Here is a 22,739-nt window from a genome sequence, read left to right on the forward strand (position 1 = left end):
GGAGGTGCAATTCCTAACAGGCTCAACCATATGGATAAAAGTACCCATATTATGTGCATTACACAAACTAAAAACAGATATTACATTACATTACACAAACTAAAAACAGATATTTCATTACATTACACAAACTAAAACAGATATTACATTACACAAACAAAAAAAAGATATTACATTACATTACACAAACTAAAAACAGATATTGTCTCAATTACTAGAAGAAAGAAATGCACCACCTTTGGCTGATAGTGTTATAATCACGGTGAGAGCCTTCTTCACCCCTCCTCCTCCTTCCTCACCATCACGGCGGAAGCTTCCCTCACCCCTCATCCTCTCACACCCTTATATGGGCAGCATCCGTTCCCCGGATCCCCACCTTGCCAGCACATCAATCAACACGGCTGTGACGGATTCCCTCATCAGCGAGAGGATACTTCAGCCCGCAGATCCTGCTCTACCCTCGTCGGAGTGTTAAACTAGCTTCTTAGGTACGATGACGAACCCAAGCCTTGCAACCCAGTCCTTATTGTTATACCTTGTCCTAACCCTTGTTCTCTATATGCCCAGGACTTCTGCTCCAGTACACCTACTACCTGGACTACCCGTGCTGCACAAGGAGTGCTCCTGCTCTCGCCCACTACACATTCCTGTGTCTACTGCCCCGTGCTGCACAAGGAGTGCACCTGCTCTCATCCACGGCACACTCCTGTACATGTCGCCCCGTGCTACACAAGGAGTGCCCCTGCTCTCGCTGACTACCCATTCTCGTACCTGTCGCACATTTCTGTATTCGCTGTCTGTAACCTGTCTACTTGGGGGAATAATATTAAAACACCCTAAAACGCTCCATTCTCTCTCCTCCTGTGTTCTGCTATTGGGCTCCGCCAAACCCCATCCTAACAGATAGTCATTTATTCATTTCTTAGGATTTCTTTTGGTCTAATAAATGTTTAAGGTTCTTAGATGGATCCCCCGCTGCCTCCTCCTCCTCCTCCTCCTCCTCCTCCTCCTCCTCCTCCTCCTCCTCCTCCTCCTCCTCCTCCAGGGGTCACTGCAGGGCGCCACGGGGAGCGGCGTACTGGCTCATGTTAGGCAGGCCATGCATTATGCAGCAGCTTAGGGCACCTCGCTGGATCTCCATGTCCTCGGCTACAGTCCACCTGTCGCTGTTCTGGTCGTAGCGCTCCACGTTGGAGATGAAGGTGAAGCCATTGGAGCCTCCGGCCACGAAGAGCAGGTCGTCCAGCACCCCGATGCCAAAGCCACTGCGGGGGGTGAGCATGGCGGGCAGGGCGCGCCAGGAGTCAGTCAGGGGGCTGTAGGCCTGCGCGCTACGCAGGTCGTTTTCACCGTCTAACCCTCCAACCTGAGGACAGGACACATGAGAGGAATGTTTTAGTATGTGGTTAAGGCAGGCAGGCAGACACTGTATTAATCCATTTAGGTAAATGAGGGCATCACAGCAGCACTGCAAGTCAAATGATACATATCTATAAAAATATCTAGTATAAAGCATTTGTCTCCGTGTGCACCTACCACATAGACTTGTCCTCCGTACGCAGCAACTCCCACTCCGCTACGCCTGCTGCTCATGGGGGCGATCAGAGTCCAGTGGTCATTGTCTGGGCTGTAGCACTCAGCTGTGAGCAGAATCTCCACCCCGTTGAAGCCACCACAGATGTAAACCTGTAATAAGAAAGAATATTCTAATTTAGTTTATATAATCCATTTTATTTCATTCTACTTTAATTGTCTGTTAATGTTGATGCACCAAAGGACCCAGACACATTTTTTGTATGTGCAAGCTTACTTGGCAATAAAGACATTTCTGATCTAACATGCCTTGGGTTCATCAGTTCTACCACCTTGTGTCCCTCAGTTCCACCCACCCTGTGTCCCTCAGTTCCACCCACCTTGCCGTGGAGGGCTGCTGCCCCGGCCTCGCTCCTGTGCTCCAGCATGGGTGAGATCAGTGTCCACTGGTTGGTCTCAGGCTCGTAGCGCTCGGCGGTGTTCAGATACACGTGTCTGTCGTACCCTCCCATGGCGTAGATACAGCCGCCCAACGCGACCACGCTAACGTTACAGCGGCGTGAATGCATGGGAGCCGCCTGCAGCCAGCTGCGAGTGACGGGGTTGAACCTGCTTACACTGTTGAAACACTCTAGGGTCTCACAGTCGAAACCGCCGACGCAGTAGACCAGACCGTGGAGATAAGTGGTGTCGTGGAAGACCCGGGGACTCTCCGCCTCAACGCTCACGTCCATCCATCCACCGGCTCGGATATCGTAAGCCTCCATGACATTGGTCGTTCTGCCGTAACTCCAGCCTCCGATGGCCAATAGGACCTCCTGGGGCAGGCGTGGGCGCGTCAGGGGGTTTGGGAGCCTGTCGGAGCCAGGGGGGTTCAGGACGCTGAGGATGATGGGCCTGCAGTCGTGGCTGTCCCTCACCACAGGGTTGTTCTGGACGTTGTTCAGGAAGTAGTCAGGCCTCATCAAGCCCATGCGAACCTGGGAAAAGACAAGCAAGTACAACTTAGACAGCGGTAGGGATGGGAATTGATAGGATTTTATCGATACGATTCCATTATCGATTCTGCTTATCGATTCGATTCTTTATCGATTCTCTTATCGATACCTGATCAATTTATAATTTAAATAAATAAATTGGAAATGCAACAGAACTAAGCTGGTTAGAATAACAACATGCAACTTGACATTTCTGATTGTCATTTATTGTTGAGCCCCCATGTCAGGGGCGACAGTGGCTCGGGAGGTAGAGCAGTCGTCTGGCAATCCGACTGACTGACTTCTGTCTCTCACACACACACACACACACACAACGCACGCACGCACGCACGCACGCACGCACGCACGCACGCACGCACGCACGCACGCACGCACGCACGCACACACACACACACACACACACACACACACACACACACACACACACACACACACACACACACACACACACACACACACACACACACACACACACACACACACACACACACACACACACACACACACACACACACACACACACACACACACACACACACACACACACACACACACACACACACACACACACACACACACACACACACACACACACACACACACACACACACACACACACACACACACACACACACACACACACACACACACACACACACACACACACACACACACACACACACACACACACACACACACACACACACACACACACACACACACACACACACACACACACACACACACACACACACACACACACACACACACACACACACACACACACACACACACACACACACACACACACACACACACACACACACACACACACACACACACACACACACACACACACACACACACACACACACACACACACACACACACACACACACACACACACACACACACACACACACACACACACACACACACACACACACACACACACACACACACACACACACACACACACACACACACACACACACACACACACACACACACACACACACACACACACACACACACACACACACACCAACCGGAACCGGTTTTCGATTCCCATCCCTAGACAGCGGTTGTAGATGGTTTCTGTTGCTAGGGAACAGTTTGGACCCAAATGTTTGAGAACCACTGTACTAGGGAACCTAGTGTTGTTTTAATGTAATGCACAGTAATACAATTAGTTACCTTGGGCAGCAGCAAAGGGATGTGTGTTTTACGCTCCTCACGGGAGTGGTCGATCCAACGGAGGACGGCCTCAAACACCGTCTCCTCACTCTTCGCGTTCAGGTCATCCCTCTCGATGATGTCCACCAGTTGCTGCAGGGACAGCTCCACAAACTCCTGTGAGACACGCAGCATCTCCTCAAAGTGGCACACGATGAAGAGATGGGCCTTGCGCCTCAGGTCAGGGCAGCAGTAGATGTCCGCAAACCTCCAGATGCTGACACAGTTTTCCAGAGACAGCTGGCCCTCTAGGAAGTCAGAGCACGCTGCTACTATGCCAGTGACGAGAAGCTGGTCTGCAGCCACCAGAAGCTCTTCCACGTTCTCTGCTGTCACCGGCACAAAGTGTGTGTAGGCGTACTCTATGATGAGCTGCATCATACCCGGGGACACCCCAGGGATACTGTAGACTCGTTTATCTGAGTCACTCCAGTGAGTGAAGAGGATTCTGTGGGATGCAGAGTATAGAGATATCTGATGAGTAAACAGTAAGCAACATTCTGTCCTGTGTACTAATATGTTTTCACTGTAGAACTATAGGGTCTTAGCACAGTAGAAGTATAGTATATTTTTACAGTAGACGTACAGTATAGTATCTTTTTACAGTAGAAGTACAGTATAGTATCTTTTTACTAACCAAGCTAACCTGAACCACACTAAACTTACCTGAAATAGGTGCTGCAGCAACACAGGATGACCTTGTGGGCATTAAACTCAGTGCTGTTGACTTTAATAACCACATCACAGTACCTTCCCTCCAGACGCAGGTCATTAAGGATTGTACAGGACATGGCGCTTGTTTCCTTTTCCATGTGGTGATTTTTAAATTGTATCTACAGAATATATTCAAGCTTACAGACAAGTAGCCGGACACAACAAGTGAGATCTTCACTTGTCTTCTGAGATCTGAGATCTTCTGAGAGAATTGTTGAATAGATACACAAATGTTCTAGAATGTTTGATTATGACATCATACTGTGACATCACAATGGAACATCATACTGTGACATCACAACGAAATGGAATGTTTGAGTTCCATTTGAATAATATAAATAATATGTATGATATAATATAATGTAATGTAATGTAATATTATTATAATATAATGTAATATAATAATTAGGGATGGGCTAACTCATAGCTATGAGAAAAATCGATCTTAAATTATTAATAATTTTTATGAAGAATTGTTTCTATAATTTATTTTGTACATTTGTTTCCCATGTATGTGTAATATTATAACTGTTTGTTGGTTTCCTTAAACATATACCTGAATGAACAAAATTAAGTAAAAAAAATAAAATAATATAATATATATATATATATATATATATATATATTTGTTCCCTTTATGAGTAATACACAATCACTCGAATATAGCATGCAATCAATCAATCTGGATTTTTCTTTAAAATGCCCATCCCTAATAATAATAAAGTTTAATATATTTAGCTCCCATTTGAATAATATAGATTATAGACATTATGTCTAAAAACATGACATTCGTTAGAAGTCTTAAAATAAAATAATTTAATTTAAATTAAAATAAATGTAAAATAATAATATCGTTATTTATATAGCACCATTCATACAGATTGCAGCTCAAAGTGCTTTACACAAAAAACAAAACAAAAGGATAAAAAAAATCAAGAAATTATATTATTATAAGACATTAAAATGATAAAAATGGTAATAACACAACTAGATAAGATAGTAAAATAGCTAAATAAGACAGTAACAGTAACAGTAAGACAATAACATAAGACAATAAAATAATTACAAATAAAATAATAAATAGTTAAAATAATAAAATAGCTAAATTAGATAGTAAACAATAAGAAAAAATTTAATAACAGTAAAATAAGACATTAAAAAGAACAAATAAAAGTATTAAAGAAAACTACATAAAACAATGATAAAAATGATAATAAAATATTTAAGTACAAATAATAGAAATAAAGAAAAATAATGACTCACTACATGACTCACTACAGGGATCACTACATGACTCACTACATGACTCACTACTGGGATCACTACATGACTCACTACATGACTCACTACATGAAAAGCCATTTGCTGTAATTTCCTGCAACTTAAAAACATAATTTCAATAAAACAGCAAACACAAGGTTACGTTCTAAATAGGTTATTTATTTAAGTACAGCGTATATTATACGGTTGCACAATAGTTTAGCACATTTAGCGCGAACACACACGGTGGAACAGAGGACCGAGCCATCACGTATTAGACAATGATGTGTGTTTCTAAGCTGGCCCCAAGCTTTCACTGCAAAAAAAACAACATATATATAATACACATTTATGAACACTTTAGGGGATGTTGATATCAACCTTAGCATTTGTCCTTTTATACTGTCTGTGTTTTTTATTATTATTATTTTTTTTATTATCTTTTTCCCCCTCCTTTTTCCGATTTTTCTCCCATCCCACTGTTAGTCGTTATGCCAATTCCCAACCCCCTTCCTGGTTGTTGCGCACCCCCCCCCTACTGTTGGTCTGGGAGGCCGGAGACTGTCACATGCTTTCCTCCGACACATGTGGAGCCAGCCGGCAGCCAGCCTGGCAGCGCAGATTCTCACCAGCAGAGTGTAACGTGTGGAAGGTCACACTACCTCCCTCCAGATCCTACCCTCGCTGTGCAGGCGCCCCGACCGAACTGTAGGGGTCGCTGTCCACAACGCCCAGGACCCACCCATCAGCTTTCCCACCCCTAACACTGCCAATTGTGTTAGTATGAACGACCAGCCAAGCTGATAGCAACGCAGAGAGCTGGATTCGAACCCAGCGTCCACTACACCACCTAGCCGCCCAAGGTTAGGGTTAGGGTTAGAGTAACAGCCTGCTGGCGCGATTGTTAGGAGTAACGCGATTGGCGCTGAAAAAAAAACGTCAGTGGCCAATCAGATGGCGCAAACCGAACGCGGAAGTGAAACTACGTTGGGGAAAATATACACGCAACCAGTCACCCTAGAACGCACAGTGCAAGCGGGACCACGTGTGACACAGCACTCCGCGGTCCACACCCACCTGCTAGCCCACCTGATGGCAGGATGCAGGAGAGGTCCCGGACCTCAGGACTGCCTGGGAGACAGAGCCCCCAGTCATGTCCATGAGGTAAAACCTAACAAAAGGACCCGGGGAGGACCAAGAGGCCGCAGCGCAGATGTCCTCCACCGAGGCCCCCCCAACAGGGCAGCGGAGGCCGCCACTCCACGAGTGGAGTGTGCCCTGACGCCTGCGGAGGGAACCTGTCCAGCCAAAGTGTAGCAGAGGGCAATGCCCTCGCACAACCAATGTGACAGGCGTTGCTTGGACAGCGCCTCACCCGCGTGAGAGCCACCGTAACAAACAACAGTTGATCGGTAGCCCTGAGATCCTGCGTGCGACTAAGGTAAACCTTCAGCGCACGGACAGGACACAACAGGTGAAGGCTCGCCTCCAACTCACTAGTGTGAGGAGGAAGGTGAAACGCCTGAAGCACAATATCCCTGGAGCGATAAGAGCTGCGGATATTCTTTGGCACGAAGGCCGGATTAGGTCTCAGAGTCGCCTGCTATCGGCCCGAATAGACAGGCACTCTGACCGCACCGAGAGCACACAGCTCACCCACGCATTTAGCGGAGGTGATGGCCAAAAGGAACGCGGTTTTAAAGAGGCTCAAACGGGGCCCCAACAGCCTTTCCAGGAACAGTTGGAGGTCCCGACTCGGAGACAGAGCACGTTCCACAGGCTTGAGATGCCGTGCGCCAAGCAGGAACGTCTCACGAGAGGGTGGCTGAACAGTGTTCTGCCCTCAAAGCCCACATGATAAGAAGATATAGCTGTGGCGTATACCTTCACTGTCGAGGCCGACCGCCTATCCAGGATAGACTGGAGGAAGGACAGAACCGAGTCCAGGGGGCATGACACCGGGTCCAGGCCCCCAACCTCACACCACTCTCGAACCATACGCCACTTCCCTGCGTAAACCGCGGTAGTGGACGGAGTGCACACATTCTGGATGGTGTTAACCACAGTATAGTTAAGACGCATCTCCTCCAGATTCACCCTTTCAGCAGCCAAGCCATTAGAGGCTGCCCCAGAACAGGAAGCAGAAACAGTGTTCCGCGTGCCTGAGAGAGGGCCCGCGGTGACCACGGAACAGGCCACGGTGGGGCCACCAAGAGCTGAATCAGGACCGGGAACCACACAGCTGTGCCCCGGTCCGGCGCGACCAGGATCAAAGTCCTGCGCTGCTGACGAACCCGCTCCAACAGCTGAGCTATCGGTCCGACACGTCCCCCCCCATCCCGTGAGGGAGGCGTCGGTGAAGACCGTGACCTGTGACAGCCTGCTGCCCATGGGGACCCCGCTGGTGAGGGCCCCAGCCCCCCCCCCCCCCCCCCAGTCGGCGAGGTCCCCCAGTACTGACATGGGAACCTTCAGCTGCTTCCACTTTACTCTCACAGGGTCTATTTTCATACTGAAAAACCCACCTCTGTATCCTCCTCATGAAGAGGAGGCCAAGAGGGACCACAGCTTGAGCAGATGCCATCATACCGAGCAGGCACATCACGGACAGCGCCGTAACCGTTCCTGCCAGGACGGAACCTCCCGAGCGCACCAAGAATATCCTCTCGCCGCCGCTCTGAGAGGGATGCCCACATAGACCTTGAGCTTAAAAGTAAGCCCAAGTACTCCACCTGTTGACTGGGAAGAGGAGTACTCTTCTTCCAGTTCACAGCAAAACCCAGGCTGGTGAGGAATTCCACCACCTGGCTGGTATGAGACCTGGCGATCTCCTCTGACCGGCTGAGGACCAGAACATTGTCTAGGGTAGAATCAAATTCGTATCCCCCGACGACGCAGAGGCCCCAGCGCGGTCTCCACGCACTTGGTGAAGATGCGAGGAGCCAGACAGTAGCCGAACGGCAGCCTCCGGTACTCGTACGCTATGCCCTGAAACAGGAAGCGTAGGTATCTCGTGTGAGGAGAGAAGATCTGGATGTGAAAATACGCATCCTTCAGGTCTATGGAGGTGAACCAGTCTCCCACTCTGACAGCACTTAACAGGTGTTTGACGGTCAACATTCTGAACCTTCCATGGGACAGGTCCAGTATGGGTCTGAGACCCCCCCCCGACTTCTCGGGCACCAGAGAATATCGGGAGTAAACGCCACTCATCACGTCCTCCCATGGGACCACGACGATGGCCTGCTTCGCCACAGAGAACGAATCTCTTCGGCCAGGGCTGTCACTGCCACGGACTCTGACAATAGAGTTTGTATCAAACCCAAAAACGGAGGGTGGGGGTGTGCAAACTGTAACACAAGCCCCGCCCTCAGCGTTCTCTCCATCCACACCGACATATGGCACTACTGTAGCCATACGTGGTAAAAATCCCAAAGCGCCCCCGCCGCCAACTGCCGCCGGTTCGCTAAGAATCGTAGACAGGTGGCCCGGTCCCTCCCGCTGTGCATTGCAAACCCTGGTTTCGCCAACCGCGCGAGCAAGGTGTCTCGCGGAGTCGGGATATTGCACCCTGACTCTACCAACGAGGCAATCGCACCCAAGGGGGACCCCGACCAAAAGGGCGGTCTGATACGGGGGGAGCGCTCATCACCCCCGTTGAATGAGGTAGTTCCGCCGCTGAGCATCTTCCCAGCTTAGCTTGCTGGGGACCCACACTGCCCGATAGGGTGAGTCCCTATACCGTCCCTGTAGTGATATTACTACCACCCAAATGACTAGGGCTGTCCCCGACTAAGGATTTGGATGGTCGACTATGATTGGCCAACATTTGCCGTTAGTCGACTATTGGTCGACAAAAAAAAAATATATATATATATATAATATTTAAAAAAAAATGTATTTTAAATAATTTTTTTTTATCATTCCATTTGGGCTGTGGGGGGTGCTTAATGTCTGAAGGAGTCGACTGAAGGCTTCTTGTCCTCTGCAAAAGCATACAATTGGTCCACTGATGGATACATCTTGATATTTGTCTAGTCTAGTGTGTTCATTAGATGGGTGAAATCCTCTTTCAGTGCCTCTGTGCCTGTTTTCGTAGGCAGTTAGCCTCTGGTATGCGTGCCATTAGCGTTAGCCACGTTTCTAGGCCTCTTTTCTTTTGGAAAGAATGATAAAAAAAAGAAAAAAAGATTTATAAATTTTTATTTTTTATTTTTTTGACTAAGAGGTTGGCCAGTCGACTACGGCTCCTTTCGACCGATTAGTCGACTAATAGGGGTCAGCCCTACAAATGATGCGTGCCTGACTGACCACCGCGGGATCGGAAGTCCGGACGGGGGAGGCACTAACATAATACCCGGCCTGGCGAGGGCGGGGCTGGGGGAACCCGCGCTGCGACCTCCTGGGCCTAGAGTTCCCCCTCTGACAAAATGTTTTAGATACAGGGAACCCTGCTTTGTCGTCAGATACAACACCAGGCTCACCAACACAGACGCAGGACGTGTGGTGCGGGAGCCTCCTGACAGTACAACATTCTCATAGACAGACCCAGGCCTAGCTAGCAGCCCCTGTCTCCATGAGAAGTGATATGTGGGGCCGCTTGTGCTTCACTGGAAGAACGCGGCCTGCAGCCAGAGGGGACAAATCAGAGCCTTGAATCCCATAGTGTAGCGCGGGGGAGTGACCGGAGAGTGTGCTAGACACAGCTAGATGGCAACGTTTTTTTTAGGGCGTGTCCATCTAATACAGCCGATCCCTCGGCCGCCGAGGCTGTCGGCACCGTGATATGCTGTTCTCTTTGTGTCCAGGTTATCCCAGGCGGGAGACACATGGCCGCCGGTCGGGGGTCTCGCCGCAGCCACTAGCGAGACCGTGCTCTCACCTCTGGCTGCGCGGTGTGGGGCGGCGTGGGGCCCCGGTCAAATACCGCCCGCGCCTCCGTGGACAGACCAAAGTCCCACGGAGAGGGGAGCCCTGAGGAGGAGAACCCTCCTCTCCTCCTCCAGGGGAGATTGCTCCAACCAAAGATGTCTGTGAACAAGAGTCGACAGCATCCTAGCCCTCCCTGCGGTTATTGCCTGCGGCTGGGTCAAAAGCTGAATAACCTCAAAACCTCGCGCGATGGTTTTGACGTCGGTTAGTCCTAAGACCCCATCACCGACACCATTTTCGACAGAAAAACAGCCAATTGAGTTGTTGCTAAACTCTGTACTGCAGCGGTATAAGCTTCAACAGCCCACTCAGCCACCTGCCGGGCCGACTCGCCCCTTGGCGTCGGCTACCGGGCGGGATACCGCTCTACCATGTCAGGACAAAGGACCGATGCCACCCGCTTCTCTAAGCACGGCACACCAGTGGCGGCTGCTGACCAATTCTATTTACTAGTAAAGCACTGCCTCACTAGTGGTCATGCAATAACCTCCACTGCGGCACACCTGTCCTGAGCCCCGTCGTCAGACCGTCCACCCGTGTAAGGGATAAATTAATGAGTGAATGAAAACTTTATCAACAGATTGCAGAATGGGCACACTTACCACGGCCCAATACACACAACTGCTAATGGGATGCAGACCAGAGAAAAACGTTTGTCTTGTCTACATCAGGGTCCCCCATTTTCAATTCATAGATTCATAAATGCATAGTGTAGAGTAGACAAGCCTCAGATACAGTTTGACCTACAGCAATGTAATGGTTAAATGGTGGGAACTGAACACAGCCCCGGTGGGACAACACGTGGGAGCAGCGTCCCGAAAAGCAACAGAATTAGTAGTAGCTGCATGCGCCATGATAAATGAAAAGACATTTAACAATGTGTCACATTCATCCAAATACACAGCCCCCCGCGCGATCACACCGCCCCGGTCGTCACACGGGACAACCAGCAGTAGTGAAAACGCTAGTACTAAAACTTGTGCCCCCCTACCTGTGCGCGGCGTAGCTCGACCGCCGAACGCTGTGCGAAGTCCCTCGGTTCACTGTCAGAATCGAGGACAGACCAGAAAAGGGCAGATGTTCCGTCTGGACGCGCCGAAGAGGGTCCGGGGGCTGGCGAACCACCGGCGAAAGCCCAACATTGCTTAATTTCTCCTTTCGCTTCATAATAACGTTCCACCTGGTTGAAGTGCATATGAACAAATCCACGGATGGTAAAAGACAAGGAAGGGCGTAGACGTGACCACTTCCTGTGTCTTGTAGGCACGCACAGGAGTAGGCGTGGTCACGTGCAAGTGACATGCATGTGCAATTTTTTCACACGCACAATAGGTGCATGAGATGACATCTCATATGGGCAGAGCGAGACGCGATTGGCCAGTATGAATATATAACAGCAATATCCCTGATTATGTGTATTGCATATACCTACTAACAGTAATTTCCCTGATTATATGTCTTATATACACACAATACCTACTAACAGTATTTTCCCTGATTACGTGCCTGCCCTTTTGTGCCTCATAAAAAAGTGCCCTTTTTATGCCAATTTCTTTTACCATTTTTCCCCCTCCATATAGAGAGTTATCTGCAATCTGCTTGGGTTGGGGGTGCAATTCCTAACAGGCTCAACCATATGTATAAAAGTACCCATATTACATTACATTACACAAACTAAAAACAGATATTACATTACACAAACTAAAAACAGATATTACATTACACAAACTAAAAACAGATATTACATTACACAAACTAAAAACAGATATTACATTACAATACACAAACTAAAAACAGATATTGTCTCAATTACTAGAAGAAAGAAATGCACCACCTTTGGCTGATAGTCAATTAATTTCTTAGGATTTCTTTTGGTCTAATAAATGTTTAAGGTTCTTAGATGGATCCCCCGCTGCCTCCTCCTCCTCCTCCTCCTCCTCCTCCTGCAGGGGTCACTGCAGGGCGCCACGGGGAGCGGCGTACTGGCTCATGTTAGGCAGGCCATGCATTATGCAGCAGCTTAGGTGACTGTGCGGGATGAGCATGTCCTCGGCTACAGTCCACCTGTCGCTGCTCTGGTCGTAGCGCTCCACGTTGGAGATGGTGCTGAAGCCATTGTAGCCTCCGACCACGAAGAGCAGGCCGTCCAACACCCCGATGCCAAAGTTGCTGCGGGGGGTGAGCATGCTGGGCAGGGCGCGCCAGGAGTCAGTCAGGGGGCTGTAGGCCTCCACGCTACGCAGGCGGTTTCTACCGTCAAACCCTCCAACCTGAGGACAGGACACATGAGAGGAATGTTTTAGTATGTGGTTAATGCAGGCAGGCAGGCGGCAGACACTGTATAATCCACTTAGGGAAATGAGGGCATCACAGCAGCACTGCAAAGTCAAATGATACATATCTATAAAAATATCTAGTATAAAGCATTTGTCTCCATGTGCACCTACCACATAGACTTGTCCTTCGTACGCAGCGACTCCCACTCCCCAACGCCTGCTGCTCATGGGGGCGATCAGAGTCCACTGGTCAGTGTCTGGGCTGTAACACTCAGCTGTGAGCAGACGTTCTGCCCCGTTGAAGCCACCACAGATGTAAACCTGTAATAAGAAAGAATATTCTAATTTAGTTTATATAATCCATTTTATTTCATTCTACTTTAATTGTCTGTTAATGTTGATGCACCAAAGGACCCAGACAAATTTTTTGTATCTGCAAGCTTACTTGGCAATAAAGACATTTCTGATCTAACATGCCTTGGGTTCATCAGTTCTACTACCTTGTGTCCCTCAGTTCCACCCACCCTGTGTCCCTCAGTTCCACCCACCTTGCCGTGGAGGGCTGCTGCCCCGGCGTTGCTCCTGTGCTCCAGCATGGGTGAGATCAGTGTCCACTGGTTGGTCTCAGGCTCGTAGCGCTCGGCGGTGTTCAGATGCACGTGTTTGTCGTACCCTCCCATGGCATAGATACAGCCGCCCAACGCGACCACGCTAACGTTACAGCGGCGTGAATGCATGGGAGCCGCCTGCAGCCAGCTGCGAGTGACGGGGTTGAACCTGCTCACACTGCTGAAACACTCTAGGGTCTTGCCGTCGATGCCGCCGACGCAGTAGACCAGACCGTGGAGATAAGCGGTGTCGTGGTAGGCCCGGGGACTCTCCGCCTCAACGCTCACGTCAATCCATCCACCGGCTCGGATATCGTAAGCCTCCATGACATTGGTCACGCTGCCGCAACTCCGGCCTCCGATGGCCAATAGGACCTCCTGGGGCAGGCGTGGGCGGGTCATGGGGTTTGGGAGCCTGTCGGAGCCATGGGGGTTCAGGACGCTGAGGATGAGGGGCCTGCAGTCGTGGCTGTCCATCACCACAGGGTTGTTCTGGACGTTGTTCAGGAAGTAGTCAGGCCTCATCAAGCCCATGCGAACCTGGGTAAAGACAAGCAAGTACAACTTAGACAGCGGTTGTAGACGGTTTCTGTTGCTAGGGAACAGTTTGGACACAAATGTTTGAGAACCACTGTACTAGGGAACCTAGTGTTGTTTTAATGTAATGCACAGTAATACAATTAGTTACCTTGGGCAGCAGCAAAGGGATGTGTGTTTTACGCTCCTCACGGGAGTGGTCGATCCAACGGAGGACGGCCTCGAACACCGTCTCCTCGCTCTTCGCGTTCAGGTCATCCCTCTCGATGATGTCCACCAGTTGCTGCAGGGACAGCTCCACAAACTCCTGTGAGACGCGCAGCATCTCCTCAAAGTGACACACGATGAAGAGATAGGCCTTGCGCCTGAGGTCAGGGCAGCAGTAGATGTCCGCAAACCTCCAGATGCCGACACAGTTTTCCAGAGACAGCTGGCCTTCTAGGAAGTCAGAGCACGCTCCTACTATGCCAGTGACGAGAAGCTGGTCTGCAGCCACCAGAAGCTCTTTCACGTTCTCTGCTGTCACCGGCACAAAGCGTGTGTAGGCGTACTCTATGATGAGCTGCATCATACCCGGGGACACCCCAGGGATACTGTAGACTGGTTTCTCTGAGTCGCTCCAGCGAGTGAAGAGGGTTCTGTGGGATGCAGAGTAAATCAAATCAAATCAAATTTATTTGTAAGGCCCGACAACACACGTTAATGTCCCCATGGGCCGGACACGTCTTCTTTAAACAAGTCAAGAAGAAAACAAGAACACCATAAGGTCCAACCAATTTAAAATAAATGCAAATAAATGAATGAATGCAATGAATGAATGAGTATAGAGATATCTGATGAGTAAATAGTAAGCAACATTTTGTCCTGTGTACTAATATCTTTTCACTGTAGAACTATAGGGTCTTAGCACAGTAGAAGTATAGTATATTTTACAGTAGACGTACAGTATAGTATCTTTTTACAGTAGAAGTACAGTATAGTATCTGTTTACAGTCAAAGTACAGTATAGTATCTTTTTACTAACCAAGCTAACCTGAACCACGCTAAGCTTACCTGAAATAGGCGCTGCAGCCACACAGGATTGTCTTGTGGGCGTTAAACTCAGTGCTGTTGACTTTAATAACCACATCACAGAACCTTCCCTCCAGACGCAGTTCATTAAGGATTGTACAGGACATGGCACTTGTTTCCTTTTTCATGTGGTGATTTTTAAATTGTATCTACAGAATATATTCAAGTTTACAGACAAGTAGCCGGACACAACAAGTGAGATCTTCACTTGTCTTCTGAGATCTGAGATCTTCTGAGAGAATTGTTGAATAGATACACAAATGTTCTAGAATGTTTGATTATAACATCATACTGTGACATCATACTGTGACATCACAACGGTTTGAGTTCTATTTGAATAATATAAATAATATGTATGATATAAATAATGTAATGTAATGTAATATAATATAATATAATATAATATAATATAATATAATATAATGTAATATAATAATAAAGTATAATATATTTAGCTCCCATTTGAATAATATAGACATTATGTCTAAAAACATGACATTCTTTAGATGTCTTAAAATAAAAGAATTTAATTTAAATTTAAGACAAAATTAAATAACAGTAAAATAAGACATTAAAAAAGAACAAATAAAATTATTAAAGAAAACTACATAAAACAATGATCAAAATGATAATAAAATATTTAAGTACAAATAATAGAAATAAAGAAAAATAAGACAATAAAGATAATAATTCACTTAAAAGCTTTTTTAAAAAGGTACGTTTTGACCTGGTTTTAAAAAGTGCCAACCGAGTGTGCTGTCCTAATGACCTGCAGGAGAGTGTTCCACAGTTTTGGGGTGTAGCATCTGAAAGCACTGATCACAACATGTTACGTCACCACTTGTAACTCTGCTGTGGACACTGAGCACCCAGCACTACATTTACATTTAGTCATTTAGCTGACGCTTTTATCCAAAGCGACTTACAAGTTCTGTGCGACAAGACAGCAAGAAGGGTATAACTATCAGCTGAGTAACAATGTTCATCAAAGTGTTGCGTGTTACAGTGTAGGTTAGTTTATTAGGACAAGTGCATGACATTAAGGTTAGTCGGGGTTAGATTTTTTTTTTTTTTTATCATTTCAGATAATGGTTGAAGAAGTGAGTCTTTAGTCGACGGCGAAAGATTGGACGGGATTCGGCTGTCCTAACTGGGATGGGTAGTTCATTCCACCATTGTGGGGCAAGGACTGAGAATAGGCGGCTTCTCTTTGATGACCCTCCGGGAGCTTGGATAGGAGTAGATCTGAGGCGGCCAGAAGACGCAGAGCGTAGGGGTCTTGAGGGTGTGTAGTTAGAGACCATTGACCGGAGGTAGGCGGGAGCGGTTCCCTTTGCCGCACGGTATGCTAGGTCGAGGGCCTTGAAGCGGATACGTGCAGCAATGGGGAGCCAGTGCAGGTCCCTAAGAAGTGGGGTGACATGGGCTGACTTCGGTAAGTTTGAGATCAGGCGGGCCGCTGCATTTTGAATGAGTTGAAGAGGCTTGGTGGCAGTGGCCGGGAGGCCAGCTAGCAGTGCGTTGCAGTAGTCGAGGCGAGAGATGACTGTTGATTGGACGAGGAGTTGGGTGGCTTCTTTTGTCAGGAAGGGGCGTATCCTTCTGACGTTGCTCAGGAGGAATCTGCAGGTTCTGGTTGTCGCTGCGATGTGAGCAGAGAAGTTCAACTGGTCGTCGAGGACAACACCAAGGTTCTTGGCGGTCGGCGACGCGGTCACAGCTGCATTCTCGACTGTGATGGAGAGGTCGGTCAGGGGGGAGGATTTGGCCGGCAGGTGGAGCAATTCTGTTTTGCTTAGGTTCAGTTTGAGGTGGTTGGTCGTCATCCAGGCGGAGATGTCAGACAGACAGGCCGAGATCCGCTCAGAGACGTGGATATCTGAGGGAGGGAAGGAGAGGAAGAGTTGAGTATCATCGGCATAACAATGATATGAGAAGCCATGAGATGTGATAATGTTACCCAGTGATTTAGTGTAGAGGGAGAAGAGAAGGGGTCCTAGGACCGAGCCCTGGGGGACACCCGTCCGGAGGGGGCGGGTGGCCGACAGAGTCCCTCTCCATGACACTTGGTAGGAGCGGTCATTGAGGTATGATGTCAGCCATGTCAGCGCAGATCCAGCCACTCCCATTCCTGCGAGGGCCGCGAGGAGGATCTGATGGTTGACTGTGTCGAAGGCTGCAGATAGATCTAGGAGAATCAGGACAGAGGAGAGGCCTTTCGCTTTTGCTAAGTGAAGTGCCTCTGTGACCGCAATGAGGGCCGTTTCTGTGGAGTGGCCAGTCCGGAAGCCAGACTGATTGGGGTCTAGGAGGTCATTCTGTAAGAGATAAGCAGTAAGTTGGTTGGATACAGCACGTTCAAGTGTTTTAGAAAGGAAGGAGAGAAGAGAGACAGGGCGATAGTTGGCTATGACGGTGGGGTTCAGGGTTGGTTTTTTTATGAGGGGCGTGACTCTGGCTTGTTTTAGGGAGGTGGGGACCACCCCCGAGTTGAGTGAGGAGTTGATGGTTGCAGTTAGGAATGGGAGGATGTCCGGTGCTATGGTCTGGAGGAGTGGGGAGGGTAGCTGGTCCAGCTGGCATGTAGTCGGACGGTTCGACGTTACCAGTGTCAGGGTCTCGGCTTCTGTAATGGGAGAGAAAGATGACAGAGTGAAGGATGAGGTTCTCGATTCAGCGTTTGGAATGGGTGGGGGTTGGGAGAAGGAGCTGCGGATGTTCTCCACTTTTTCCTCAAAGAAGATCGCAAAGTCTTCGGCAGAAAAAGATGAGGGAGGAGGAGGTGGGGGGGGAGTGAGGAGGGAGGACATGGTAGCATGCAGTTTGCGAAGATTCTTGGCAGAGGCCTCGATCCTATGGTGAAAGAAAGAAGCTTTGGCATTAGTAATGGTTTTGGAGAATGTTAACAAGAGGTTGTGATATGTGTCGATGTCAGCAGTGAGGCGTGACTTTCTATACTTCCTCTCAGCCGCTCTCAGGACCTGTCTTTGTTCTCTCACTGCATCCGTCAGCCATGGACTGGGTGGGGAACGGCGGGCAGGTTTCTCAACGAGGGGACAGAGCTTGTCGAAGGAGGTTGCAAGGGCTGAGAGGAGGGTGGAGGTTGCCATCTCTGTGGGGAGAGCAGAGAAGGTGTCACTCAAAGGTAGAGCGGATATTATGTCAGAGGAGAGGGTGGAGGGGGATAGGGAGGGCAGGTTGCGTCTGAGTGAGACGGTTTGAGTTGGGGTGAAGACTTTTCGGTTAAGCATGAGAGTTAGTGAGAAGGATATGAAGGAATGGTCAGATACATGTAGGGGAGTTACCGTGGTGTTAATGATGCTGGAGTTACGGGAAAATATGAGATCCAAGGAGTTGCCTGCTTTGTGGGTGGGAGGCATGGCAGTGGGAGTCAGGTCAAATTGTTGTAGGAGGGAGACCACTGGGACCGACTGAGATGAGTCAGGCAGGTTGAAGTCGCCCAATAGAAGGAGCGGGGTACCATCTTCCGGTAAGGAGCTTAGAAGCATGTCCAGCTCATCTGTGAAGTGATCGAGGGGACTTGGAGGGCGATAGAGTGTAACAATGGTGAGATTGAAAGGATTAGAGACAGATACTGCATGATATTCGAGGGAGGAGAGTGACAGTTCTGGGAGTTGCGTTAGGTTTGTAGCCCATGAAGGAGATGTCATGAGGCCAGTGCCTCCACCCCGTCTGGAGGGTCGAGGTGTGTGAGTGAAGTTATAGTTTGTAGATAATGCTGCAGGTGTTGACGAGTTATTGGGGGTTATCCAGGTCTCAGTTAGAGCCAGGAGCTGCAGATTTAGACTATGGGCGTAGGCAGTAATGAAGTCAGCTTTCTTGACTGCTGATTGACAATTCCATAAGCCTCCCTGTACTGTGACAGGTGTATTAGTGGCTGTAGGAGGGTAGGAGAGATTAGCCGGGTTGCTAGCAAACTGGCGTGGATGGGTTGATTCTGTTCTTGAGGAGCAGATTGTGGATATAGGTATGAGGCACATTGTGGTGTCAAGAGTGGTAGGAGGAGGTTGAAGGGGCTAGGGAGGAAGCGAGATAGTAGGGAAATAGCAGAGTGGGACGGGAATATGGGATTATGGTGTACTTAGCACTGGGTGGATCGGTGGATCCCTCTGCGGTGAACTCCAGGAAAACTCCTCCTCTTTGTCCCTCTTCGTTTCTCGACGCTTCGCTGACGCTATGCCAGCAAGTCTTTAAATCACTATCACTAATTACTGATGAGTGACACCTGCAGCAAAAGGCCACACCTCCAGTTTCTGTCAGCTGGGTGAAACTAATTACAAACAATTTCCACAACACAATTTAGTCACACACTTCAAAATGATGTACACAGTATTCAGTTAAAAGAGCCTACCCTCTCTGCTGTTGTCCTCAGAATGAATCCAACAGAGAAAAAGCTGGTATTTAAGCAGAAAAACTGTCACAAGTGCCCACTTAACTACATGCACAAAGGCCACACCTCCAGTTTCTGTCAGCTGGGTGAAACTAATTACAAACAATTTCCACAACACAATTTAGTCACACACTTCAAAATGATGTACACAGTATTCAGTTAAAAGAGCCTACCCTCTCTGCTGTTGTCCTCAGAATGAATCCAACAGAGAAAAAGCTGGTATTTAAGCAGAAAAACTGTCACAAGTGCCCACTTAACTACATGCACAAAGGCCACACCTCCAGTTTCTGTCAGCTGGGTGAAACTAATTACAAACAATTTCCACAACACAATTTAGTCACACACTTCAAAATGATGTACACAGTATTCAGTTAAAAGAGCCTACCCTCTCTGCTGTTGTCCTCACTAGCAGCAGGCACGCACACATAGATAAAAAAGTGGCCTCCCCCCCCCCCCCCATATATATTTTTTTTTGTTTGTTTGCAGATCCACTTTACACCTAAAATTAAATACTGTATATGTACAAATATGTTCGGTTTGTACAATTATGCTAATAACCAATAATAAACAATACAGTCAACTTCATGAAGTCAAAACTATTTGAAGCACTCATCACTTCCCAGTGCAATACCGTCTTCCAACATCTGTGTGGCGCTGTGGCACATACAGTTGAATGCTAGTATTACACTGAGGGACACGAAGAAGTCAAGTCAAATACAGATCGGGATTGGAATAAAAAATGCATTTATATTAAACAATACAGAATAAACACTTCTTGGGGTCTGTAGGGTAAGCACTTATTCCCTCCCCCCTGAACATTTATGGAGATGTATGGGCCTTTTAAGTCAGTGATAAAAGTGTCTTTCAAGGATAAGTGCACTGATTAATATAGTTCAATATTCAATATTTGATCACCAAAACCCCCAAAAAGCATAAAAAGCCCCCCCCCGCCCAAAAAGGGCCCCCAAACATTGCGCACTGCACACACGCACAGGCCCAATGCCATTTTCAGCCTTTGAGCACCTGCCCCTCTAAAGTCCTGTGCATGTCCCTGTACAGTACCTACTAACAGTCATCGCCCTGTTTATATGTCTTGTATATACCTACTAAAAGTAATTTATCTGATTATGTGTCTTGTATATACCTACTAAAAGTAATTTCCCTGATTATGTTTCTTGTATACTGCCTAACAGACAGTCATTTCCCTGATTATACATCTTGTATTTCCCTGATTATGTGTCTTGTATACTGTACCTCCTAACAGTCAGTGGGAGTATAAGTCCGTCCACCAGCTGTGTACCAGCCCACTGTCCCAGGTCCTGCCAGGGGCCCTCCAGCTGGCATCCAGGCTCTGCCACGCGCCCAGCCAGCTCCCTGCACCGCAACTCCTACACCAACAGAGGGCAGCACTGACACACATCACTGCTCAACCCGACAGATGCAGGTATGGAGAGGGATTGCCACATTAATGTGTATTTCCAGGAGAATGTGCTATTGAAATCACTTTTTGACAGTCTCATCTTGATTTGCTGGATTGTGTGAATGCCAGCTGTGTGTGTGTGTGTGTGTGCGTGTGTGTGTGTGTGTATGTGTGAGAGAGAGACAGAGAGTGAGAGATAGAGAGCGAGAGAGAGAGAGAAAGAGAGAGACAGAGAGTATTTGTGAACACACACCACTCTCTCCTAAAGCTAGACATCAGAGAGAGAACCCTTTAATCAGGGATGTAACTAGGATGCAAAATCTGAGACTGCTCCATAGACAATGAATGCAGCTGTTTGTGTGAGCTCTTACACTCTATACACTGCTATAAGGTCTAGTTCAATTTTAGATCAAACCTTCTAGCAATATATATTGCATATATCTATATATATATATATATATATATATATATATATATATATAGATATATCATATATATATTGATATAATGAAATATATAATGATATAATATAATGGGCAGTTTGCTTGCGATAATGTCAGTGTGGGTTGTATCTGTCCAACATAAATCGTAGGATCTTGTTAGATGGTCAGCCATGTGTCCCAGAGCCGCCCAGAGAGGACTCCATTTCCCAGCAGCCCCCTGGGGACAGCTCTGACTTGGCCGACTGGCAAAGGATAACTGATCATCTTGTCCTGAGACCCCGGATGGCGCTGCATGGACACACTGTAAGATAACAACACACACGCACACAGTAGCTCAGTAGGTAGAGGGGTCGTCTGGTAAACTGAAGGTTCCTGGTTAGATTCTGGCTCCTCAAGGCAGTGTGTCAAAGCATCTTTGAGCAAGACACTTAACCCCTAACTGCTCCCAATGAGCAGGTTGGCACGTTGCATCAGTGAATGTGAGGCATACGTTGAATGTCGCATATGTCATAAATGTCATGATGAATTGAAAATGGGGGACCCTGACGTAAACAAGACGAAAGTCTTTCTCTGGTCTGCATCCCCTTAACAATTGTGTGTATTGAGCCGTACTGTATTGTACCCATTCTGCAATCTGTTAATAACATTTTCAATCAATCAATCAATCAATCAATCAATCAATCAATCAATCAATCAATCAATCAATCAATCAATCAGACCATTTACATTTTACACACACATCTTCATGCAGTGTGGGGACATTTCATAGAAGTACATCAATTCCCTAACTCCTTACCCCAACATTAACCTTAACAACTACATGTCTAACCCTGAATGAATGAATGAATGAATGAATGAATGAATGAATGAATGAATGAATGAATGAATGAATGAAAACTTTATTTAACAGATTGCAGAATGGGTACAATACAGTACGGCTCAATACACACAATTGTTAAGGGGATGCAGACCAGAGAAAGACGTTTGTCTTGTTTACATCAGGGTCCCCCATTTTCAATTCATAGTGACATTTATGACATACACAACATACATGACATCATGACATTTATGGCATAAGGACATACATGACATACAGGTATATAGTACTGTTACATTTGTGACATATGATATGCAAATATACAGTACTGTTACCCATAGATCCTGACAGAGAGTATATACGGTACATATGATGGGTCCCTCCCATCATATGTCCCTCAGCTCAGCCGATCAGAGGCTCCTGACAGTCCGGAGGTCTAACCTTAAGCTCAGGGGGGGCCGTGCCTTTGCTGTCGCAGCCCCT

The 22,739-nt window shown here is 47.6% G+C and overlaps 1 protein-coding gene across 1 annotated transcript; it reads right to left on the reverse strand.

The window, feature by feature from the left end:
• Positions 1–1,353: 1,353 nt before the first annotated feature.
• Positions 1,354–14,034, reverse strand: LOC311223762 (kelch-like protein 10; the record flags this gene model as incomplete). The annotated part of the gene is made up of 5 exons (XM_084308531.1): positions 1,354–1,366; positions 12,738–12,943; positions 13,121–13,265; positions 13,622–13,695; positions 13,897–14,034. 5 exons carry the CDS (start codon positions 14,032–14,034, stop codon positions 1,354–1,356), a joined length of 576 nt encoding a protein of 191 aa, XP_084164657.1.
• Positions 14,035–22,739: the final 8,705 nt, after the last annotated feature.

This window comes from Notolepis coatsorum (genome assembly GCF_963971535.1).
Source record: "Notolepis coatsorum genome assembly, chromosome: 2".
In the NCBI taxonomy this organism is placed as follows: Eukaryota; Metazoa; Chordata; class Actinopteri; order Aulopiformes; family Paralepididae; genus Notolepis; species Notolepis coatsorum.